The sequence below is a fragment of the Streptopelia decaocto genome (genome assembly GCF_964273445.1).
Source record: "Streptopelia decaocto genome assembly, chromosome: 2".
NCBI classification, from domain to species: Eukaryota; Metazoa; Chordata; class Aves; order Columbiformes; family Columbidae; genus Streptopelia; species Streptopelia decaocto.
The window spans coordinates 64353186-64379765 of record NC_138655.1 but is presented as its reverse complement, the minus strand read 5'-3'; the positions used below and the strand labels follow the sequence as shown (position 1 = coordinate 64379765).

At 39.3% G+C, this 26580-nt stretch overlaps 1 protein-coding gene across 1 annotated transcript in view; it reads right to left on the bottom strand.

Annotated features, from left to right (window-relative positions):
- The window catches only part of AHRR (aryl hydrocarbon receptor repressor), a gene marked incomplete at both ends in the record, with an annotated part of 67899 nt that extends 48424 nt beyond the window's left edge, over positions 1-19475 (bottom strand). Inside the window, 2 exons of the mRNA XM_082045805.1 lie at positions 12425-12606; positions 19414-19475. Coding sequence (XP_081901931.1) covers positions 12425-12606; positions 19414-19475 — 244 coding nt within the window. The remainder of the gene's footprint in view (positions 1-12424; positions 12607-19413) is intronic.
- Between the last annotated feature and the right edge of the window lie 7105 nt (positions 19476-26580).

Below are 26580 nucleotides of genomic sequence, written 5' to 3'. Positions count from 1 at the left end.
AAGCAGACATGGGTTTAGGGGGAAAGACAGGAAGCACCAGTCTTGCCCACAGACAGCATTCAGAAAAAGATATGTCGAACTCTTTTGGAAATTATGCAACAGAGAAGACTGAAAGCCATGAGCTGAAGACACTGCAGTCTTTCTGAGACTGTGAGGACTGGTCAGAACGTGGAAAACCAATTATTAAAGAAATCCTGAGAAATGGTGTCTCCAGGTCACCTGATGATGTTCGTTTGCCCAGGTCAACACTGACCAAATGCCTCAGGCTGCTACTCAAGAAGATGTCACCGTTGAGTAGTGTATGACATAAAATAAGAGTTCCCAGATATTGGCATACATCTTCTGAAGCGGTAACTAGGTTAACCAGGGCTATCTACCTGAATTTAGTGAGATGTTTTGTTTATTGCTAACATTTAATTTAGATTTCATTTGCTTGTTTTAAACTCATTTAAAATTCCAAGTACGGTATGAAAAAAAAAAAAAAAAAGAAAGAAAAAAGCACCCCAAGTACGTCAAAAAAAGTCAATAACATGCTATCAGTAAACAAAATTTAAATTGAATTTGTCAGAGACTAAATAAAATCTTGAAAAGACACAATGAATTACAGAAACCCCTCAGGGCACTTAGCCTTGCCCTCTTGTCTTGGTATACTCTTGTCCCTGGGTTGAATTGTTCTAGAGGATCTTTAGGGCTGTTAGAGATGGAAATACACTTGGCCCCTCAGAAAAAAAATGGGTCACTCACTGACAAAGTGCAAACATATCTAGCATAAGACAAGGAACAACAGACACATGCAGACAATGCAGAGGGAGCAATAAAAAAAAAAAAACAGTGAGACAACGCTGATGCACACAAATGGCAATAGTCTCAGAGCTTCAGTGGCCTAACAATTAGTAGGTCTTTGGGGAGCAGAACAAGAAAGAATGTTTTTAAATTAAAACTCTTGAAACACATCTGTGAGCGGATAGAATAGATAGAAGTAACACAGCATTTATATGAAAATCTGGTAAGTAAATGATGAAAACCAGTTAAGGATCTGGCTATTAATCTTTATCCTCTCCTCTCCAGCCTATGCTTTGTGTATTAGGCATGAAATCCAGTTGAAAATAATGATAGGGAAAAGTGGGTTTAAATACAATTTAAAATAATACAATTTCATCTAGCCTTGACACACCTTTGCAACCTCCACATTCACCCTGCCCCCATGCCTGGCCTTCAGATTACATCTCATGGTCTTCTCAGCATTCCAGTAACCACCATGCATTGCTAGTGAGGCATATGAGATAGCATTTGAGAACTTCATTAACTGACTCTAGGAAACTACTACAAAGTCTAGAAGCTAAATGGTGGTCTCATAATTAAAATTATTTTTTAGAAGTCTTTAAAAGGAAGCATTGTTTTAGATTTACCTCTGAATGACAGGCTCTTAGTTCAAGATACTAATGGGTTTGCAGCTTTCCATCTCCGTGGACCACAAGCGTCATATTGAGTTCTGCTTTGGCATAATCAATGTAACTGTATAGACTCAAAAGATTGAAGTTAACTGATTTGGTAAGCACCTGAGAGATATGTCTGCACTGGACACAATGAAGCATAGCCCAGAGATCTTTGAGCCTGCTCTAAGGATATTGATATGGGCACACAGTGTCTTATGCTGCTAAGTGGAGATAACAAGAGCTTGGAAAATGGTGTGGCTGTATGGGGATGGCAAGGCACATATTCTAGTCATGCGGGCTTATCCCCAAAGACACGTAGCCACTCTGCTTCTTGATACAGGACCTGCTTTAGCATCCGCATTGTTTCGGAGTTCTCTGCAGAAAGCTTCACCATGTGCTGTAAGCCAGAAGTGAGGCTATATGAAAGAGAGAAGAGAAACCAGGAGGACACTCTGAGATACTGTTCTCTAGCCTAAAACTATTTGCCCTATTTCTCTTCAAAGCTCCATGCAATTATATTATGCCAAGCTAATTTCTTTGTTCTGTTGGATAAGAGGTATTGTCTTCCCTTTAAAACATATCTGTGTTTAAAATAAGAAATGAAGTAAATCATTTTCTTGACAGTAAAGAAAGCACATTTCCTCTCAGAGATGGTAATCACTCATGAAGCTGAGAACAAGTGTAAACCAAGCCAAAGTTCATGCCTGAGGTAATGCTTTCCTATCTCACATCCACTGCAGCAGTGATTATTATAACAGAATATTAATCACAGCAGTGATTAATAACAGAATTATTGCAAGGACCTTCCATAATCACTGCAATTGCTAGCAACTTCTGGAGTAAAAATACAATCCTTCCTATGATGAAAACCATTCTTCTTTCCAGACTCAAGGAAAACTTGGGTTGCAGTTGAACTAAACTTATGCTAAGTTCTTTCTCAGTCTCCAGCATCCAAAGACAATTGAACTCAAGAAAATAAGGTCAATAAAAGTTCATTCATTATAGCACAGGATAACAGAATTTGATTCACGTAGGATTATGAAGGTATTTCAACTGCTGCTACCAGGCTGGGCCAAGGAGGATCTTAGCCGCAGAGGAAGGACTAAGAAAGCACAGTGCTTGAATAAGATGAACATCGCTGAATACAAAAGACAGTGCCTGATGGATTAGATGGGCCCAGTTTTTTCCTTGCCACATACTTACATTTATTTGTATCAATGCTACATGAGGTGCATAGTGTGAACTAACCAAATGCAACTGAGCATAAAAGCCTACCAAATCAGAATGGTTTAAAACAACTAAACAAGCTGGAGAAAGACAAAAGCCCACATTTAATGGATGAAAGTGTACTGGGGACTTCCCCTAGCATTGAACCAATATTGCAGCTGTGGTTTTGGGGAACACTTATAAAGCCAGCCACTGTGTGTTTCTGTGACTATGTTGTCTGGTTCTGAGTATACTTTTACTATTGCTAGAAACAGTGGAACTCTTCCAGTGCCAAATGCTCTCAGGAGAAATTTAACAGTCAAAGATTCTTCCCCCATCACTTGTCATTTCCACTCCCTGGTTTCATAATCCGCCTTGTCAGTACCAGGAGAAACATTGAGGCCTACAGGGATGTTCACTTGAATGGCATCCAACAATAGAAAAGTGGTATAAGATACAGATCCAGAATTGCAAGAGAAAGTTCTGCAAGAACAATCATAATGATGGTGTATTGCACAAAGACAGCACAAAGCCCACAGAGTCCAGCCCTCTTTGTGCAATGACTGACTCAGGCTAACAGCTCTGAGCCTGTGAGATTTGACAATATGAACAACCCGCAGCACATGACAGGAGTACCCAAGGGGTACCAGGAAAGAGATGACATTTCTAACTAAGTGCCATTACTCAAAAAAAACAGGTATGGAATTTAGAGCCAGTCTCAGAATATGACACTTAATATACTCTCGCACTAACAGGTTCCCTTGGTTTTTAAAGGTGACAGGAATTCAAGCAAGTTAAGAGTTCTCTTGTTCTTCCTGAATATAAACTTAATCTGAAGTAAATCCTGCTTGTAGATCTATTCTCATTCTCCTACAAAACCCTCCTTGTTTGCAGGAAATGAAAGACAACTAGCAGAAGGAGATCCATCCTCTTACACGGCACAAAGAGGAGATACAGTCTTCTTCTGAGAGTCAGCAAAGGTCTCCCAAGGGTCAGAGAGATCTCCAGGTTATCCAAGAAGACATGTAGCCCAAAACAGCCTCAAGTATGTGTTACATGGAATGAATGGTGTCCCCAGGAAACAAAGGGGGAAGGAAAGAAAAAAAAAAAAAGTGAAGCATTGTCAAAATAAAACAGTCTCTCTGGCAATTAAAAATGTCAAAAAATCTAGTCAAAATAATCCGCTGTTTGGAAATGGGTAGTGTAAGGGAGAGCCAATGTGCAGCTGCTTCTCCAGAAATGAGTCTTGCTAGATCTCAGGAATGAATATATGCAACTAGCCTGCTTAAATTCTTGACACTTGCACTAAAATTTCACTGTTTTAGCACTTGATTAGATAAAGACTTGCAGACAGTAGGTCTTCCTTCAAAGATTTACTTACATACCACTTACAGAGCGGAACACTTTTTTTCCTCTTTTCAATTGCTATATTGTTATGAAGATGGCAAAATTATAGGCCAGTAGAGAATGGCAAATGTTTCTTTCATGAACACTCCCCTTTTGGCTGAAACACTCTGAATGCTGTGGTAATTTGAATACCATTATTCAATACAGCCACAAGAATAACCTTACCTGTTACTCACTCTGACCATGAAGATTCCTACTCAGTGCAAGTCATGGAATATGCTGCCCTAAGAAACCTGAACAGCCTAAATGCTTATAGACAATTTTATAAGCTATGACTGTGAACTACAGCAACAGATACCCTAAAGACATTTTGTATGTGTGCAAAAAGAAGGTTCTTATTTCTCGTTCAAAAAAGGAATCATTCAGGCATTCCATTTCAGAGGATGGCACTGGGAGTGCTCTGAATTGGTATAATATGTCTTTAAAAAATAAATTCCTAGTTTTTAAACTGTTCAGATACGTTGGGGACTTCTTGACTCAAGATATCAGCTTCAACCTTAGCTAAGCAGTGAGCCACAGCTGAAATCCTAGGTTTATAACCCAAAATACAGATTTCAGAAAAAACTAGAGGCTTGTTGGTCATCTGAAAGCCTCTTATTATTTCCATAATGGAAATCAATATATAAATCACACCAAGAAAAGACCACTGGGAGGGTGACCAAGCATTGGTACAGGTTGCCCAGAGAGACAGTGGAGTCTCCATCCTTGGAGATATTCAGAAGTTGTCTAGACATGGTCCTGGAAAGCTGGCTCTAGGTGACCCTGCTGGAGTTTGGAGATTGGACCAGATGACCTCCAGAGCTCCTTTCCAACTTCAACCCTTTTGTGATTCTGTGATTCACTAAGACTATGGTTTTAAATTTAAGTGAAAGCTTCAGGCTACTGGAACCAGCTAATACATGAAAGAAGAAATTTTCCCATGGAAATGTATCCAGTACAAGCCATAATTGTAACAATAAACTCAAACATATGAGTTAAGTTTCAAAATCAGTTAAATCTTCTTGTGGAAAAATTTTCATTGCTTATGTAAATAAAAATCTAAAAAACATATTTACACCAAAAGAGCAGAACTTTTCAATCCAGAAAAAGCTTTAGCTGAGAGATTTTGAGAAGAAAATCCTGGGAAAATAGAAATGTTATGTAGAGACAGTGGGGAAAAAAGGGGTACCTGATAACCCCTCTGCTTGCACTGCAGTGGAATCCTGGATCCTCAGACCAGGAGCTTTGGTTCAGGTAAGCAGCACTTATAAAGCAGTTTGAATAGTATTACAGTGCAGATAATAGACTGAAAACAAGATCATTCTTTGCTTCACCACTCACCTCAAGTTTGATTTCTTAATTTTCTGTGTCACTGGAGTGGCAGGTGTGTCAGATGCTAAACAGGTCTGCAAGCTATGGAGTGCGGACTGTGGCACTAAATATTCAAATACTACAATAAATTATAGCAGTCCTTCCTTTGGACAGCCTGATCTGAAGAATCTAATGAATGAACCTAAGGAATCTGAATCAAAGCTATGAGATCAGCCATGAATACAGTTAGAAGAGATGAAAGCTGGAACACTGCAAGTAACTGAGGACACTGAAAATCAGGCCAGCTGGGAGGAATTCTTTGTTGCTTTCTTCTTAAAAGGGATAAATCCAATTTCCATTAAAGATAAACATTGGTGGGAATTGGATCATACCAAACACATAAGTGAGTAAAAGGAAATGACCCACTAACATAAAAGTTAAATCAGAAGAAAGACAGAAACCACACAGTGTGTGCTATTCTGCCAGAACTGAAAAAAAAATATATAAAAGAGATCTAATTGAAGGGGAGAAATGGGTTAGAAGGATGGAGGGCAGCCTGATGACAGTGAACAGGAAATCTTGGAACCGACGGTGGAGCATCTCCCTTATGAGGAAAGGCTGAGGGAGCTGGGTCTCTTTAGCTTGGAGGAGACTGAGGGGTGACCTCATTAATGTTTATAAATATGTAAAGGGTAAGTGTCACGAGGATGAAGCCAGGCTCTTCTCGGTGACAACCAATGATAGGACAAGGGGCAATGGATACAAACTGGAACACAGGAGGTTCCATTAAATATGAGAAGAAACTTATTCACGGTGAGGGTGCCAGAGCACTGGAACAGGCTGCCCAGGGAGGTTGTGGAGTCTCCTTCTCTGGAGACTTTCAAACCTGCCTGGACACATTCCTGTGTACCTCATCTAGGTGTTCCTGCTCTGGCAGGGGGATTGGACTAGATGATCTTTCGAGGTCCCTTCCAACCCCTAACATTCTGTGATTCCAGCAGCAGCAATCCAAGGCATAGGAATATGAAGACACTGAACCTAAAGAAGGGAAACTTCAGTACACCTGGAGAACTGGAAGGCAAAATCTCAGAGGACAGACACCTGAGGGAAGTAGGAACTAGATGTCCTTTCTATAAATCAATGTGTAGAGGATAAATGTAAACTATCTCAATGGCAGCCAAGAGCAGGAAATATATGAAAGGACCATCTTAACAAAATCCTGAGTTCTTCAAAGACTGGAAGGTCAGAGAAAATGTTTTTACAAATGAACAAAATAAAGCACAAGGATATAACAAGAAAAACAGAAAAGTCAATGCATAAAATAAGATGTAGCAAGAAAGGGAAGGTTATAAAAAGCATGCTGGAAGTCCTTTAAGCATACAAGGTTGAGAAAAGTGTTTTCTGCTAGTCAGCAGAAGGAAAGATATAGATAATTAAAAACAAAACAAAACAAAACAAAAGTTTGAGAGTTTACTGCCTCTTTCTGCTTCCATCAGCTAGGCTCAGACAGACACTGCCACTAAACACCAGCAGTGAAGCTAACACCTTAGCTAGTTGGATGAGTTTAATATTTACAAGTTAGTTGCATCTAACTAAAGTCATTGCATCACATTCTGATAATGAGCTAAAGCATAGTCAGAACTATAAATCTATGAGAAATCGTGATAAAAATGGGGAGATTTGAAAGACTAGAAGAGGGTGACCATGGATCTTATCATTATAAAGGATGGGAAGAGAAAAATCAAAGAATAGTAGGACTAAGCTGAGCTTCAACCCGTAGAAAAATACTGGAGAAAAATATCAAACAACCTATTTGTAAAGAGGTAAAAGCTAATAAAAAAAGAAGTAGAAATCAACAGATCTACAAGAATATGTGCCACGTTACACTAAATTAATTACCTTCTACAACTGTACATGTGGATGGGAAGAACAGTAGATATACATGTCTTCATAACTCTAAAAAGGTTATTCCTACTGTCTCACAGTGCTTTAATAAGTAAACTGAAGAATCTTTTTGGAAGGGAGTCCAAGCTTACTTAAGAAACCATGATAGGAGAAAATTTATCAGTTATTTGCTGTAAAATGGAAGGATGCATTGCACATACGCTAGATGAATTTTTAAAAGACAAAGCAGAACAACAAGAGTGATTAAAGAAAACATAGTCTTTGAGGGGAAAAGAAAAATTAAAAAGAAGCAGGGCAGAGCTGTTTTGTCTAAAGAAGCGAAGACTGAGGGAAACCTAGGACAACTTCATGGCTGTAAAAGCAGAGGTGCTTCGAGAAACGGAAATAAATTGTTCATCTAGAGAAGTAGGGTTTAAAATGCGGTAGCAGAGATCCAGGTTGGATACTAGGGACTGCCAAAGAAAGTGTGGAAACAATCATTTGTGTTGCAGATTGACAAAATCTTTAGACAAATGTCCCTCAGGTTTAGGCACAGTTGATTCTTTTTTGAGGAAACAGTCCTGTTTCCTAAAATCTTGAATTTTATGTGGAAGAAAATGACATAACATTTCTCACAACTTTCTCAGATTCTACTGCTATTCAGTTTAAAAATTTGTATGTAACTTCAGTCTAAGATAGGTAAACAACAGGTCTCCATGTTTAACTGTCACTTATTTTGGAAAAATCTGGATTACAATTTAAATACAAAATTTACAGAAACTTTGAATATATTTATTCACAGACTTAAGCTACAATTCTCTACATTCCTTACACAGTTCTCCATAAATCTATCAGATTTTCAGCTTTCAAAATGAAACGAAGTCTGGAAGTAAGTAAATACAGAGAAGGCACTGAAGTCTGAAATAAACACCGAGAGTATAAATTATACTGCAAGGGAGATTTTTGTTGGGATTACAGTATTTTTGTGTGTGCATGCATGTCTCCGTATTTGCATGTGTATGTGTGTATAAACACAAAATATACATTTGTGCATGAACAAAATGTCCACATGGGAAAAACAAGCTATGGAATTAAACTACTTTTTATATAAATTATGTAGTGGAGGATTTAAAACACCTCCACTTCTTGAATAATCAAAAAAATTTATCCATATTGAGGTGTCTATATTTGCCAGCTAAGACTGTACTCAACAACATCAGTTGTCATTTATTAGGAGTGCTTATAGCTAGAGGGATTAACATTAATGAACGGTATGTTGAAGGAAGGTTTGAGTGGCCTACCGATACAAGGTTAGTTACACTAAGAACTGAAACGTGAGGAGCTTTAAGTCCTACTTGTAACTGTGTTGGTCTATCTAAATTGTCATAAGTATTTTCCTTAGAGGTACCGGGAAACTTAAGTTAGCTGTCTCTCAGGAAGAGTCTGAGATGCTAAAAGAACAAGGTGCTACTCTTTCTTACATTGATTTACAAAATTAGCACCTATACTAGAAGGGAACATTTGAAACAATCAAGAAAAGGGAGTCGGTTTTTAAGTGGAGCAAGACCACCATTTTTCCACCACTGGGAAAACTGGGAGATCAGAGTTATTATACTAAAGGATGTATTGTCAAGAGTGGTAAAGGAAAACAGAATACAATTAACCAAGATGGAATACGGCCAAGACAGAGGCTCAGCAAGCTCAAGTGGTCACAGCCACTAAGTCCACTCCCACAGGAGCCCCACCCAGGGCAAATTTTTGTCAGGGCCAAATGACCAGTTCACCTTCCTGTAGCAGTCGATGTCTCTCAGTCTAAGTACTGGTTTGTACAGGAGATCTGGTGAGACTGGAAGGTTACTGCTGCAAGCCATTTTGAAGTGCTTATCAGGAAAATGCAAAATGACTAGATGCATATAGCTTGGGGGCAGCAGGGCTATTAATAGAGCCACTGTCAGCTGATAACAGAGATAGGAAGGCTGTAAACCAAGTAGACAGAAGAATTGTTCTGAAGCCAAAGGAAAACATTTCTAAGAATGAGGGAGGGAATCTGTGTAGTGACTGTTAAACTGAATAGCAGAAATACCTGTCTCAACAACCTGATCTAAATTTGAGAAAAGAACCAGGCCTTTGCTTAGAGAACTTAACTAAGATGAACTGGCCATATGCTTTGAGGTTCTAACCTATAATGTTTAGCAAAGTGGGAATAAATGTCTAATGAATATTCTCTATCTCCTAATATCTGGTTCTCTGCAAAATCATTTTCATGCTTGAAATCAATATGGTGAAGTAACTCCATGCCCTCTAATTGCCTATTGATCTTTATAAATACAAAATTTGTGCGACACGCTGACTAGTGCAGAGTAGCTGCTGAAAGGACACCTAGTGGTAAGTAAATGAGTACGTCTAGAAAATGCTGGGACTGTTGAAGTTGTGTAATTGTAATTGACACGGGATTTGCTGAACTGTTGTGGGTTGAATCTGCAATGTCATAAATGAACTTATGCGTCAGATAGCAATACTTGTGGGGTTTTTTTTAAGTTGCAAACAGCATTCTTACAAGCACTTTTTAAAACGTGGAATTTAAGATTAACTTCCTCAAAACTCACAGAACAGTATTCTGCACAAAAGATGTGTATGCCTGTGTGTCATATATTACAAATTTGACTGTCCTGAATCTCCACTGCATCACTTTTAGGAATATTGGATATCTGAACAGAACACAATACGGATTTGTTTTGCTTAATATTCCAGCCAAATTTCAGCTTGCTCATAATCATTCTTTGTGTCCTCTACTGTACCACTCTAAAATATCCTAAGCAATTCATTCCGTTCTCATCCTTTTCTCCTATGAAGACAAACAGATGAAGCATACAAACTGTACACATTCCAGCTAATTTGACTTTTTTTTTTGTCCAGCCAACTTTATAGTCACATCTTGCCTGTGTTTATTTCAAACCCCTTAATATGTGCTAATGCCCTTGTGACCAGGAGATGCCCACAACAGAAAGCTGTATTCCAGATGGAGCCATGCTGGTCTCATGCAGAGAGGGATTATAACCTTCCTGTGTAGTGACATGCTGCCTCTGGGCAAACAGACCAAAATCCACACTTGGCTTTCTTGTTTATGTCAACATATCGTATTACAAGCATAGAACGATTTGCTGACCAGTGTCCCTCTTCGATTATTGTCTTTATGTTCCCTTTTCCAGGTTTCTCTCTTCTATTGAACACCAGTTGTTTTGGATTATTTTTCCCTGAGTGAATTACTACAGATTTGCTAGGTCAGTTTTTCCAGATACATTTTATTTTCTCCAATTTTATAACATCTCTGTATGCACTGGTCTGTTCTCTGTCCTCACAGTGTTTATAACAGCTCACGACTTAGTACCATCTTCTGATTTAAAAAGCCACAAACAAGCCCTTTGTGCTCTTCTGTCCTCTTTCATCACAACCAAGATCAAAACACTGGGATGGATATTTTTGGTTGGCTTTTCTTAGGTGACTTCCCACCAAAGTTTTTACTTAAAAAAAATAAAATCAGATTCTGCCTTATTTCTCCACAACTACAAGGAAGTAGATGGTGACGTGCCATGAAGCTGAGGCTGCAGCTCCTGCTGTTACCCAAACATTAACACCCACTGCTCCCCCAGTTCTGTTTCCACAGCTCATCTCTCCTCCACTCCACTTTTTAGAAGCTCCAGCCTGCTCTCTTGTCTTAAATGGCAAGTAGTTTCCTTCCTTTGCTATAAACAATGCTTTCTGTAACCTTAGTTTCATGATGTAAACATTTAAAAATAAGAATGAAGGGAACACAAACTATGTGTTCAGTTAGGTAATTTGGGGATTAAATTAAATGAAATCTCTCAAATCATGGAACATTTCAGAGTAATGAAGTCTGGCTTTACTTGTTTCCCTTTTATCCCATCCTTTTTTTTAAAAAAAATGAGAAAATGGATCTTAGAAACTCCAGCAGAAGAGTAGTAAAGTCAGCTGAAGACAGCTTAGTGCTTTTGAATTCAAGAGAAATTAAAGTAAAGCTCCAAGAGAAATTAAAGTAAAGCTCCAAGGCTGTAAGATTCAGGTATGTGTTCAAAGGGAAAGTAAGGCACTCTGTAAACTGGAGTCTGGGCAACCAGCTGCCACAGTTGACATGGGAGGTTCCCGCTATCAGTAACATCGCCATCTGTAATCTGATGTCAGCTTGTTAAACGCCCTGCAGTCTGCCAAAGCCTCTTCAAACTTGCATTTGTTTTATACTAAAATATATTTTAAAAGCAAGAAATCAGCCAACAGATACTATTCTCTAGTCAAAACCAAAAAAATCTAAGGCTCTCTTTTATACACTGTGCAGGATAAGGAACAGTAACAGGAAGGAGTAGCAAAGAGTAAAAAAGGAAAAATAATGTCCATAAAAAATTACTTCTGTTTTTCTCTGCAGTCCACCTATAAGTTTGGGTCAATTATACTCCTTCAAATAGGTATTTATTTTCTTTTTTTTTCTAAACAACTCTAGAGAGGACTTTCATTCCCCAATCTGGATTTTGCTCTCTTGAACTCTTCAATAACAAGAAGAAACTAAAACTGTCTGCAAATTTGGAAGAATTCTTACTAAGTACATCTGAACATGCACATTTGGCTTTCATTGTGTGGTAAGACAGACAGCTACAAAAACAAAGCATAACCTAGTACAGCTTTAATCAACACTTTAAACTTTGAATCTCACTTGTCCTTAAATAAAATGATCTTTTTGGCCTTTCAAGCAAGACTATTTCCTCTTGGCATACAGCAAACACAGGTAATACAGTAGTTGCTTGACTTTCACATTGTATTTAAACAGGCATTGGAAACACGCAGATAATAGTTTCAAAAAGGGAGTTCCAAGTATCTACAGGTATTACATCTGCCCCAAGCCTCTTTGCTGGTTTAGGGATTTTGCAGTCATGTTTTCCCCTTTTCCTAAAGCCTGCTGAGGAGGGGTGGAGGTTATCCAATAATTTGGTTAAAAACACACAAATGTCATAGAAGAAAATGCACAAAATTCCCAACACAACATCCCATGCACAAAATAAGTTCAATAATAGATTTTTTTTCTTCCTTTATCAATATAATACTACTTACTAATTTTACTCAAGTTTAGTACAAATCAGCAATAAATTAGAGGGAGACTTATAATGGAATATTGATATCTTGAAGAGGCCTACCTTGAAAGAAACTTTTGACTCGGAGATAGCTGACACTGAGGCGCAAGACGGAAAGCTTGTCCAGCTTCGATATGATGTCAGGTGGAAAAGGCAGGAGGCTGGCCAGATGGTCCAGTTCAGCATTTAGACGGTCCCTGTGTCTCTTCGAAGGATTCGATTTTTCATTCCCAACTGCAGGCCTTCTGTGGTGGAGAACACATTTTCGATTACCTGTTTTACCTCCAGAAAGTAGAACCAGAGACTGAGATGTTGTCTGCAATTAGTTAATAACAGACATATTTAACCTAGCTTCCATTAACACCTTTAAAGTTTCTGTCCTCTGCCAAAAAGAGGTTTACCATTCTGTGTTTGCAAAGACATGGACATTGGCCTCTCTTTTCACACCTGCCCTGCAAAAACAGACAAAGTCATACTTTTGATATGTCATACTCGGGACTCTCTCACGTTAGGGGAATAGGTACTATATTCATGTTCCAGTGAGTACCAGGAAAAACAATTTATCATCTATGCAGTACAAATAAGGATCAGAACAACAGAGGAAAATTACCGTGACTAATGCATGAATCCATTCAATATCCACCATATTCATTCAAAGCATCTCCATTTAATGACTCAGATTTAACCTATGGGTTGGGAGATAATTAAGAAAAGAGCCTGTCTTTAGACATGATTTTTAAAAGTATGGGAAGCAAGGTGAAGAGACGTTCTTTCCTCAATGTTCTCACATTTACCTTCCTATGTCAGTAATAAAAAATGTAAGAATTTGGTTTCTCTCTTAAGAACATTGGTATCCCTCCCAAAACATAAAGACTAACGTTACTCAGATTTCTAAGCCAAGCACTCCTAGTCCATCCCCATGTCTCTCTCATGCAGTGAACAGCAACAGATGCCTCAGAAAATCCATTGTGAAAATGCACTAAGATGAGGAAGCTCGATTTTGGAGTATCTGCTGATATTCTTCTCACAGAACATGTAAGATGCTGTTCTCAAGAGGAAGAAAAGGAAAAGCTAGTGTGCTTGCACACAGTCATAGACACCTGATTTCCAGCATGACAGGGGGTGGTGCTCAGTGCTGAAGCACAGAATTGTCACTTAAGCAAGAAGACCTGAGTGGTAGGTTTGAGAAGGTGGTTATCTCCAGCAGACAGCAATTGCTAGACGCAGCAGTAGTCAAGTGCGTTATCCAGGAATGAGCCGCTGGCCACTGGAGCCATAAACTACTTGGATCCACCATCCCAGAGGGAGTGCAGCAGCCCAGTGCTATAACTTCACTACCATCTCCCAGGGGACGTAGTGCTGTGTCTGCTGGTCCTCCACTCGGTCTCCTAATACCCATGCTCAAGTTCTTAATGTAGCACATTGCCACATTCCTCCTGAGGCACATTCCCCAGAATAAGAGTCATTGAGAGAAAAATCAAGGCAAAATAGTTGGAAAAAAACTCAAGAATGGGAAATGGTAGGCAAGAAAAAATACGTGTGCTAAAAGCTTCCATTTTCTCCTCACTAAAGGCAAGGATCATAACCTTATGTAGCTCAGCTGGTGCTCCAGTGGAGAAAAAGGCTAAAACTAACTAATTGCAGCACTTCACTACTGCTTTTCCACGCTTCACACATTTATTTTTTTTTTCAATTGTAATTTCAATTTTGAGCATTAGTATTTCACAAGATGGTTAAAAGGTTAAATGATAACATTTGCATATTACCCTCTTGTTAGTGCAATCTTAAATAGTCATTGTAACTGTGATTTTAAAAAAAAATATATGCTTAAAAATTAGTTCAAAAAAAATCAATGTTTTGTACATGTGATTGTTGATAATTGAAAACCTCTTAAACTAAATTAGCTGTGAACTTTTGAGAGTTTTCACTTCATTTTTGCAGGACAACACTGATGGACAGAATGAATGAAAAAGTGTTTGAGGTAGTGAAAATACGTAATTCCTGCTTTTTCATTCAAAATTACCAATACTGGTATGTGGCCCTTCAATAACATGATGAGTTGCTTCCAAAGACATGGGGGAGATTTTGTTGATCGGGATCAATAAATAACTTTCCTCTGTTTGAGAGCAAATATGCAAAAAAATAATGCAGTCAACAAAGAGGGAATCATCTTTTTTACTTTTTCCAGAGTTAACTATTTTTCAAAAAAGTCTGCACATATTTGGCACTAATTTTTTGCAGTAAACCCTGAAGCTCAGCCATCCTCACTAGGACACCAAAAGGACGCCTGACTTGTGGAGAGCAGTAATTTTATGGGATTATAGCCTGTAGTTCAGTAGAAGCTAAAGAACATAAGCTTTTGCTAATTGCTCTTTACATCTGACAAACCAGCTGAAGCAATGAAGCAATTCAGGACAGAAAAAAATTAATTCCAATAAGGAAAATTAGACTGATGTGTCCAAGGGCTGAAAGTTATCAAGGCTAACATGGAACAGAAATAGAAATTGCTCAAGCCTATTTACCATGTAAAATAGTGACTCCTCTATGCCAGCGAGGTATGGTTTAGGGCAATTATGAGGACTGCATTTGTTCTGAGTGTAAGGAACAGCTTTCTGGAGATGGTAAGGAATAGAACAAAAAGATGACAGAGAAAGTTCAGGACCGAGTCTCCCTGAAAACTCAAGGAAATGATTCAGTAAGGGAGTGAAGCCAAACAAACAGGGGTTTGATGTAGATGCTAATTAGGTACCAAGTGGATGAGGTTTAAAACAATGCAAGTTCCATGGAAAGGCCAGCATGGCTATCCATAAACAGAAAAGGGCAGGTAAGGAAATTCTTCAATGGGCTGTTTTGAAGCCAATGGAAATACTAGACCTGAAAGAAGATGGTGCTTGTTGCATTTTCCTTAAATCAGGGATTCTCAGACTGTGTAAGTCAGGTCTAAACAGAGACATAGCACTCATTCTATGATACCTCTTTTACTGTGCTTTTCATACAACACTACTACAATGAAGTAGCACATGTAATTAAAACAATAAAGCTTTTCCCTCCATGCATTGCTTAACCATTCAAATTCTGCTCTGCAATAACAAGTACTTGTACCTGTACAAGACCCATATCTCCAGTCACTGTGTGGTAAGAAGTGAGTGTGGGAGGTGGTGCAGAGAACATTTTCTGTTTCGGTGGTATGTCAGTCGTTGAGCCATTTGTGCTTTAATGATTCAGTGTGCCTGTGACAGACAGACCACCACTTGAACCAGTTTGGTGAGCTCGCAGAGCAATTTCCTGAAGCTACAGCTCTGTCCGCTGTTCACCACCCTCTGAGGGAGCCCTACCCTGGTAACAAAAATTTCATTCTGAATAAGTTTTTAATGTATGCTGAAGTGTTAAACCAGCAGATGGTCTAAAGTGAGAAAAATCTAATAATTTACTATGATGGCAAGCTTTCAGTAAGAAAGGGAAGAGAGAAACCATGAGATGCAACAGATAGGCTAACTGCAAAGTAACAGCAAGATGATTATCAGGAACATACTGGCCAGCAGCCCACAGCCTCTGAGCTGTGCTTGGGCACTGCAGAGGTATCCTGGCAGAGCTGAGCTCCAGTGCCAGCTGTACACATGCAGATGTTCACCATCTCCTACAAGGACCAACTGAGGGAAAGCTGTGTGAAGGAAAGGGGGGGCCCCTTGCCACTTTCTACCTCTTCTGGGTCTTCACAGTAAGGAAAGGGAAAAGCAGAACTAATGGTCGAGAATACATCCCACTGGCAGAGCTGATGAGAGGTGGGATAGTGTGACACCAAGTAAGAGGAAGGGTTATATCACAGAAGACCTTAAAATGAGAACCAGGAAGCAGGAGAGAGCTGCACCTCCTAAGGTCTCTGTTTACCCTGGCACTGGTACACTTCTGGCTGAAGTGGGCAGTTTGGAGCAGTTATAGATACACTCAGAGCTAGGGCAGCTGGAGTTTGCTTTTAAAGACCTATAAACCATTACAAGAAATGTTTTGTGGAGGAAGAGAGTTTTACAAGATGCCAGGGTTTGAGGTGAAGAAGTGGCTGAAGCTCTCAAATGGTAACTGTCCAGAAGTGTTGCCTTAGCATTTCTTGTATAATAATAATTTCACCACAGTGATTTTAGTTTCAGGTTAAAAACAAGATCTCTTTAGTTTACACATGCTTGAATTACCAGTAAAAAGTTAGATTTCCACAGGAAACAAACATTTGGTAGAAAATATTTCCTTTAGCCAAAATTCCAGTTCTCTGGCTGAAAAAAAATGTATCTGATGGAAATTTTTCAATCAGTCCGAGCTCCAGGTGCTTGAACTGGTTCCATAAAAGCCAAAATTCTTTAGTGTAGACCACATTTACTGGGGCTTGTTTGGAAGCTTTCTGGAGCAAAATGAGAACAGCTAGGGGTTTTTATTTATTTTCATGTATAAAAGTAGAACTTGAACCCGATGTATAGTTTGAAGAATTGGAACCTAATGAAGATAGTCTCTCCTAGTTCAGTGAAGAGAAGACAGCTGACACATATTAGGTCTTCCTGTTAAAACAAGTTCTCCTACACATTCTTCCACGATTCTGCGGGTCTCTGCATTCTCCCATGGAGCTTCTTCATACATTTTCATCAATATTCTGTAAAACAACCTCAGAACAGAATTTCTGTGCCTGAAAAACTACAGAACTAGTGAGCAATATCATTCTGTGACATCCCAAATTAAAAGCCAGCTGCAGGATCACCACCTGGCTTGACAGCCTGATCACAAAAAGCTCATGGAGAGACAGAGCTGGTCCCATGGGATGCACCGAGTATGGGCAGACATCAACATCCCAGTTGTTCTGCAAAGAGGAGAATTGCTCTCCTCTGCCCTTTGAATCCTGGCCCTCAAAAGGACTAACCCATTAATCCCTACAGAAATCCAAGTGTCCTGCTCAGACTGGCACCTGAGCTAACTTATTCCTTTGCCAAGAGAAAGTTAAATTTCTAGAGGATATTACTGGGAAAAAAAAAAAAAAAAAAAAAAAGAGAGAGAAATCATTATTAGGACTGGCCAAAGAATTCCCATCAACTTTTGTAGACCGTGAAAGGAACAATGTCAGACAGTTGGTCTTGGGCACTCAGAGCCTCTTTAGATGAGAGCTAGGAAGTCCCTGAGTGAGGGAATGAGCACAGGAAAGACTTACCAGAGACCAAGCCCACAAACAGATAAGGTCTGAGGAAGAAAGCAATGTTGCTAGGAACTGAGAAATCATCCTCAGCGAGTGATAAGTAACTAAACACAGAAAACAGAGGGCTGCCTCCAGTGTGGAAGCTCAGTATCCTAATAAACCAAATGATTCCCTTTGTTTTAACCAAAATCAGGTTTCTTAGTAAAAATTGTCTCTGTTGTGGCTGGATACGCTCACGCTCAGGTACCTGTCCTGCAATCTCACAGCAAAGCTATTTTCAAGGTAGCATTACTTGCAATGGCTTGTAACGTGAAAACTTGGTTCCATCAAAGTAAAAGAGAATTTGCTTCTGATTTTGTTGAAGCCAGAATTTCAAAAAGGTCTAAGGAGGACATTTCTGTCCTTTGTTGGCAGGTATTTTTCTTAACCATTGCATTCATCTAGAAGTCATCTTTGAGATAAGTTTTTTCAGCTAGCATGTGTGCTCCAAACATGAAGCCTAATGTTTCTTAAAGCAACTGCAGCTCTCCCTCCTTTCTCACAGAAGTTATGATCCATAAACAGTGCTGCACAGAGGTAATTTTATGTATTGGAGCAGTTCCATATCTCATGCAGTTATAAAGTTAAATATCTACATCCATACTTGAACAGTAGTGCGGAAACCTTACATACATTTTGTATTTAACACTGATTTTGCAGGAATAATAATTTTCTTATGTAATTATCTTTGTCTACTGCGATTGTCACCTATCATACATTTTACAGTAAAAGAAATGTTTTTTAAGTGGTAACAAGTGGTTCATGTGCAAATACTCTACAAAATCCAAACAAAATCAACAGATTTCTGTCAAACACTCAGAGAAACTCCCCTTTGACTTTGGACCAATATATACAATTTTAAGCCAAGTGGGTTATTTTTAGAAGATCTGAACAAGTGAAAACAGGGAAATCTATTTTAGTTACCTTCTCATCCTTAAATTGTCTGTGAAGGCCACCAGTGCTAGTTCATAATTTTAACACAGTAAAAATGTGTGTTTCATAACCATATAATCAAGTGTAACAGAGAAGACATGGGTGATTACATTAAAAAGCTTCATTTCACAGAGTGGTTTGTGGTATCTGGAAATCGTTTTAAATTTGACTGATAGAAACCTTTTTTCTCTCCCATCTGAAGCACCCTGTAGTAACAACTTCCCATTGCTTTTTTTCTTCTGCTGCTTTGCCTGCACGCATACAATTCCTCTATCCCATTTTTCTCCTAATGAAAGTGATCCCATAGTAAATAGTGGTTTGAAAATTATGTGTTCTTTATGCAAAAAGTGAGTCACCGATCTGTTTTCTCAGTTGGCTGAACTGACCCACTTTCCAGGCTCACACATGTTGGACTTTGCGATGCCCCAAGCAAGGCTAAGTTAAGGAAGGGGGCAGGGGGGGGCACAATGCCAGCGCCCTGGTGCCACAAAGCTTCTCAAAAGGTTCCTTGAACGGGAAGCGGGGAACATAGAAGCTCAGGGCCCAGCTGCTCATTGCCCAGTTGACATTCAGTCCACCACTACCTTCTGCCTACAAAAAAGCGCTGTCCCTCTCTGCTCCTCAGGGCAGTGTAGTCTGCAGTACACCATGGTAGACACCACAGCTACCAGCAGCCTTCTCTGGGACACCTAGTGATGGATAAGGATTGACCCATGCTCAGCATTCTTTCTAGAGACAGTCTTAACCATGAGGCGCCAGCCTCCTAACCAGGGGTTCCTTGCAGCAGAGTAGGAGGTAAGGTCTCTCCTGTGTCAGCAGACCACGGGAGGAAGGAACTTATCCTTCTACCTCATTTCTAGGATATACAACATTTGGAGGGATATGCCTCCTGATGAATATGATACTTAACTGTTTCTGAATGGGTTTCCTCCTTTTCCTCCCAGCATATAGGCATTCCCCTGGAGGAATCATTGTTCTGATGCTGAAAAACAAAAGGAATAGGTTTCTTAGTTTAGAGGTTTCTGTGTTTCATACACTGTACAAAATGACAGCACCAAGAAAGTTCAACCGAGGAAAATGTTCCTTGAGTGTGGTGTTCAACAACACTAAAAAGCACAGTGGCATTAGTTAAGATAGAAGCTTACGGCTTATTCCAATTTCCTACCTTAATATTATTATAATATTGATGTTTATATTCAATTTTCATTTTTTTAAATTACGTATACTATACATGGTATAAAAATGGGTATAGAATATATCCTGCTTACTCAATATCCAAAACTGATCTTTTTCCTCTAGGCTCATTTTTAACCTCAGTTAAACAAATAACAATGAATAATACTACCCATCATCTTCTGCAGGGAGGATTTCACAGCTTTTTAAATACACAAGAATATTGTCTTCCATTACTGACACTGAAAAGTAAGACGCAATTATTCAAATTCGCATTCTTCCAGGTCCTCACATCCTCATTTTTAAAGACTGAAAGTATATCTGTCAACAGCCTAAGAAGTGCCACACAGTATTGTGGTCAGCACTAGGACCCAATGCAGTGCTGATGGAGGTGACAATTTTCAGACAAAACTTAGCCTTATTATTTCTCTATTCTCTATTTCTCTCGTTTGCCTTAAGAGACATTTCAAGCTCTGAAATAAGTCTTTGCATTTGGTCTGTTTAAATCTTCTAGAGATTACCTGAATATCAAAGTCTCTTGATTTTCTGTTTGAAAGAGTATTTTAGCCTTGCTGTGTGCTGTTTCAACACTGGGTGCATGCTGCCTGAGAGGCTGCTGTATCTCAAGAGTGTTTGCTCCCTTGTGTAAGACGTAAAATTAAGGGGAGCTTCTAAGTCACTGAATCAAATCCCATGCTGTTAATACTAAAGACAGCTGTGACATATGATGCAAATTATAAACCTATTAAACTTCATTTAAAAGCTGTTTAGAGGAGCTTTGCTTTTCATTGAAAGACAGGTTTCTGATAACTAGAAAGCTTTTGCTTTTCAGCTTAAATTTGTTCATGGTCATTTTACGTCCATTTGTTCTTCTGCCAACATTGTCTTTTAGTTTAAATAGCTCTTCCTCCTCCATTGTGTTTACTCACTGGCATAGTTTTAAATATCAGTCTTATATTCGGTCAGCCTTCATTTTTTCTGTTCTAGGACAACCCAAATTCTTTTATTTCCCTCTCATGTTACAAACTATTCTTTCCATCATCTTAGGAGCCTTTATTTTCTCATTTTAGTCAATCTGTCTGAAACATGGATAAACATAATCATGCACAGTATATTAAGTAAAATCTAAAAGTATTTCATACTTGCATATATATATACATATGTATTGACAAACCATTAATTCTTTATGAGAATTATCTCACTTGATATTTGCGTGACTGTATTTTTCTTTTTCATAGCCATGATCAAATTAGTGGCTCACAATCATCCTGTGGTTACCTAATATGCACAGTTCTCCATCCCCATGTATAACTTACAATAAATAAATGCACAGTTTATGGAGAAAATCTAACTTTTTGTGGCAAAGTGCCCAGTAATTTCATTCATACAAATAATCTCCAGTTCATTTTTGTTATGTGAGAATTTTATCTTCTTCTGTATTGATGGCATAAACAACTAAGTTTATCGTACACTGCTGGTTTTGCATGAAATTTCTTAGTAAAAATACAATTGTCTCCAAACTGATAGTTGAGGAACTCTGTAGTTTCCTTCCTGATCAGTCATTTTCCTTTCAGCACGTGTTGTTGACCCAGTTCCTTCCCCCAAAGTTTCAATTCTTTACTATTCCTCAGCAGCAAAGCATCCTTCACTAAATTCAGACAGATTAGGTCTACCATATTTCCCTGATCTGGCAAATCAGTTGTTATATCAACAGAAAGCTCTCAGGTTACTTGGTCGAAATCTACATTCCATTTTTATACCATTACACAACTAACCACAGCTGTTAATTGTTATTTCCTTGAGAATTCATTCTAAAACCTTCTGTAGTATAGAGATCAGACAAACTGGTCAGTAGTCACCTTCTCTCAATTGTAACTGATTGTGGAAACACCAGTCATTTTCCAACTCTTGCAGTGTCAGGTATAGAGTTCTTCCAGAAATACAGAAAACAATTTTTTTCACTATTACTGGGACAATTTCATGTGAAATTAGCCGAAGTCTATGAGGGATAAGATATGGTGCAATAAACACTGCTCCAGGTTAAGAAAGTTTGTTTATCCCACAGCCTGTGTTTACGTAAAGCCTTCTTGCCATCTTGGATGACCTTGTTAGGTTAGGCTAACCTACAAGCTCATTTTTTGCAACAGTCTGACAGTTTTTAAGACTTCATCTACCTTGGTGGGTTTTCTGCTCCAGTGGGAAGCTGAAATGGTGTAAAGTTGCCAAAAGAATTGCTGCAGTTTCTTATGAAACCTTACATTAGAAGATATTTTTATTGTATTGTAATACATTTGTGTTCTGAGTCCTTCCTGTCCATAATATGAAGCCATGACTCATAGTTCATGTTTCAAAACAGTGTCACAGGCTAGACTTCCCTTCTCTTGCCTTCATGAGTGAAATTACAAGGAGGAGAAAGACTTGGACAGCACAATTCAACTGAAAACTGAAAGTTAAGAGTTCATTTGATTTCCCAAATGGATCACTTTGTTTCAAAACCCATTCTGATTCAGTTGATGAATATGTGACAGCAAATAGAGATAAATGAAAAGACTTCCGTATGCGAACAACTGCAAACCAGGAAATAAAGAGCAAACAACATGAGCTAGAATTTATGAAGTGTAAAATGCTGGTGAAGAAAGACAAAGGCCCAAAGGAAAATTCAGACCTTGTAGCACTAAGAAGAAATGATAGTGTGCTTTTTAGAAGAATATTACGAACAAATGAAGTATGAAAAGTGTGTAGAGTGCTTATTAGGTGGAGATGGCTATATGTTAGAACTGCATAAATGACAAGAGTGTTCCACAGTTTTATTTCTAGTCTCTGAAAAGAAGGATAATCATGCACCTGCATCAAATATGAACCAACCATGCACTCTTCAGGCTTTCTACAGGAACTTTCTACAGAATTAGGACAAGGGGTTACCACAGCAACATCGTATTGAAGCACTGCCTCAGCAACTGAACACCAACGTCCTAGATATGCGCACAGCTGAGAGGTGCTTCCGCTACTACCACTAATGCAAATAGTGCCATGCAGGTAAAATGAGTTTGGGAATGAATGTACAGCAATAAAAACCAAGTCAGAAAGCTCATAGCTAGTCATTCTAAAAATACAACTGAAAACGGCACTTGAAGTTCTTGAGCTGTGCAGAACCAGAAACCAAGAAACCAGAAACCATTTATCTTAAAAACTGGACAAGAGCCCATGTTCATGGTCCTGCCTGGACCATGCTCTCTTCTGATTGTCTGTGAGCTCTGCTCTCCACCACTGGTACAGAACAGCCCATCTCCACTGCTCCAGGAGGCCAGGAGCTCCTTCCCCTACCAGCCTCACAAGTGAACGAGAAATGGGGAGAAGTTGGGGGGACATCACTCAGCTGCTCAGGACAACTGTGCTCTTTCCTTTCTCTTTCTCTCTGGAACACTTGAGAGTCCTCATATGCTCTTCCCCTGTTTGAGGGAGGATGAAGACGAACCCAATGCAGCAACCTTCCACCCCTCTGGCACAGGACACAGGACTTACGAGATTGAGGAGCTTCAGGAGAAGGACAGCTAGGACTGAAAGGAACAGAATTGCTGTGAAAGGGCAGATGTGGGTCATGATCATTCACTTTCTATGTCAGATGCTTTTCATCACTGCTGACATTAAGTTGTAATTGATCTCTGAATGCTGGGGAAACCCAAAGGGCTGAAAGACAGCTGCTATATGATGATCTTCAGAGAAGAGAAACATAATGATCCAACTAACCACCGGATGGCGAGACTGACATCCATATCAAGCAAAATACCAGAAAACCTGATAAGAAAGAAGAATGACATCACTTAGCAGAATTTTATGGTATATCATGCTTTTTGGAGTGAAGCTTACTCACTGAGAAGTTGTCACCTCTAGCAGATACAGGAATTCATTTGTATTAGTAAACAATATAACTTAGCAGCACAACATTCTGATTTTTAAAAGCCACAATGAAGTATTGTAGTGCAAAGTTTCCATAATTAAAGAATTTGTCAAGTGACTAATCCTTTTTTTTTTTAAGAGTAATCCTAGAGAAATCACTGCTAAATAGAAAGGTTTTTATGAAGATCTTACAGGCATCAAGGTTGAATACAAAGACATTGGTGGTAACATTTGCAAAGCTATGAAAATTTAGGAGTGGTAGATAGCGCTGAAGACAGAGTCAAACAGCAATCTGGAGGGTCCAGTAGGCTGTTTCTATTTATCCACAATACATTTTAATACTGCCAAATGCAAATGCTCACATCTCAGAATAGGGAATGCAACTCATTGCTACAGAACAGAGACTGCATCCTGAAATGCCAGTGATTCTTGAAAGGAATTAGGGATCAAAGTGAAAAATTAGTACAATACATGCCCTGAGCTCCCAGGGAGGAGCTGCTGCAAAGGCACTAATGCAGTTGCTGACTTAAGTGAAGTGAATTTACCTCTGTTTACAGATATGATGAGACTGATGCTGGAACAGTGTGTACAGTTCTCATGTCTTTTTCAAATAATGTTAGAAATTGGAAAGAGTGAAGAAAGAAGCTTAAAAAAAATACTTTCAGGCTGAAGAAACTACCTTGCATAGAAAAAATAATTAGGTGACTTGAGTACAGTGAAGTACTTTCATGGGGAAGAAAAGGGTGCTGAATTATTTTAATCTGAAGCACTGCAAGAACTCAGAAAGTGAAGCTGAAGCCAGATACATCCATATAAGAAATAAGGCATTAATCTGCAACATTGTGAGCATTTAAACACTAGAGCAAGCTCTCTTGAAATCACTGTTAGATGTGTTAGGTATCTTTCTGTAATGTACACTAGTTATGCTTAAATTAAATATAAGCAGTTGGGCTGAATGCAAGCATACTCCAAAAAAAATCTGGTAGCTTTCGTAGCTATAGGAGGTCAAATTACATTACCCAATGATCTCTCCTTTCATTAAATTTTATGAATCATTTCCTGCTCGAATGTGACCACATACCTTGCATTCAATGCCTGAACTACATAAAAGTGCTGTGCAGACCACAGCTTCAGAGTGGTGCAGGTTTCGAAGAAGCAGCCTGGGAGCAAGGAAGTTGTGTTCCCATTCCCACCGCACCCCAGAACCGCGGCGCAGCTTCATCGGCAAAGCAAGAAAGGGACGGTGCTGGAGTGCAGCACGGCTTTTCGCAGGATTACACATTGCTTCTACCTTGGTAGGCAGTGACTCTGGAAAAGACTTCCACTCGTGACGGCTAATCAATGGAATAGAAATCTACCTGCCTGCTGTCACTAAATTAATTGCGATTAGCACATTTCTGCCAAATGCTTTGCTTCTGATGAACGGTCGTGATTTAGGAGAAAATATGATAGTGGCTTTGGATATATTACCATTGCAAATAGCATGCAATACTGTGTGTCCAGCTGAAGCAGCCCCGCTTCAAGAGTAGCTAAAGCAAAAAGACATAAAAATGATTAAAGGCTGAGAAAATGAGCCCTGCAGTCAGAGTCCAGGAGCTCAAACTGTTTGGGTTATCATGAAGAACAGCAGCAGAGAATTTCCTCACAATAAGTAACTACATTATGTAAGAAACAAACATTTCGTGACAGAGATCAAGCTAATTCCAGCAAGATCCAATTTGCACAATTTGAGGCTAATTAAATTCAAATTACAAATAAATGAGGATAAGTATTAAAATAATATGCCCAGGACTGTAGAGAACTCTCCATCACTGAGCATATTTTTAATCAAGATTTGTTTTCTTAAGGAAACTATTAGACCCATGTGGTGAAGAATTTGTTTAAGGATATCTGGTGGTCCATGTTGCACAGGAGATTGAAACAATTGATCATGATAACTCTTTCTGGTCCTAAAATTTACTTTACTACCTCAATTTCCTTTCCAGTGAAAAAAGAAGAAGGTTAATTCACAAACCTGAACAGTTGTTAGAAATGTTAATTGACTAACAAAAAGGTATATAACACCTGACTTACAGAGGGTGCTCTGCAAGTACTGGGGATCATATGTTGGGCTAACAGAATAGCTAAGGTTGTCTGATGGATCATATAGAAAATCTCTCTTTACTTTCTTCTAAAGAAAATATGTACGAACTTGGCTACATTTGGAGCTTCTGAGAAAAAAAAATCCAGTTCGCGTGTGCTCGGCAGACTCACAGTCTGACGGTTATCTATAGTTTCTGCCTGAGCTGAGCACATGTCATCCCCTTCATTCCTCCTACAGGCATCTGCGCTATACATATGCATCCTCATGTGCTTTACATGCCTCCCCTCCGAGTGGCAAAGGCAGAGCCAGACTTTCCCTCTTGCTGTTCCTCCTCATCCTGCTGTGCTCCCCCTGCTCCAGCAGCTGCAGCCCAGGAACAGGGAACTCCAAATATAAGGCAGGGGAATGGGGAGTCGGCCGTGTGAAGGACTGGGACGAGGTAGGAAGGGGAGAGAAGCAGACTGCTTGTAGTCCTGAGTCTCAGCATCCTTCAGAGCTGCAGACAGACGCTGAGCTATGTAACACTCCAGAAAGGGACCATTGGGGAGCACTGCTTTTGAATTATTATCAGGACTTCAGGGTAAACATCCAAAATTTGGCATTTTTGCCAGAAATTAGGTGGCCTGCACCTCCCTAATGTAGTCTCCCGCCCAGATCTCCTGAGGGGTCCTGTGCCGTCACTGCCTGTGCCATGGGGAGAAATCTGAGCAGGCAGAGCAAAGAGAGCTCAGAGAGGGAACCACAGCTGTGCAGGAGCTGTAGGAGTGAGGGGTGTGCGATGTGAGGCACACAACTACAGCTGCTGATGTTAGAGGCATCAACCCTCATTTTCTGGGAGCCTTGGTCTGATTTCTGAAAGTGAGGAGCACTCAGTGCCGCAGCTGATGGCACCCAGAACTGCGCTCTGAATGAACGTACACCAAA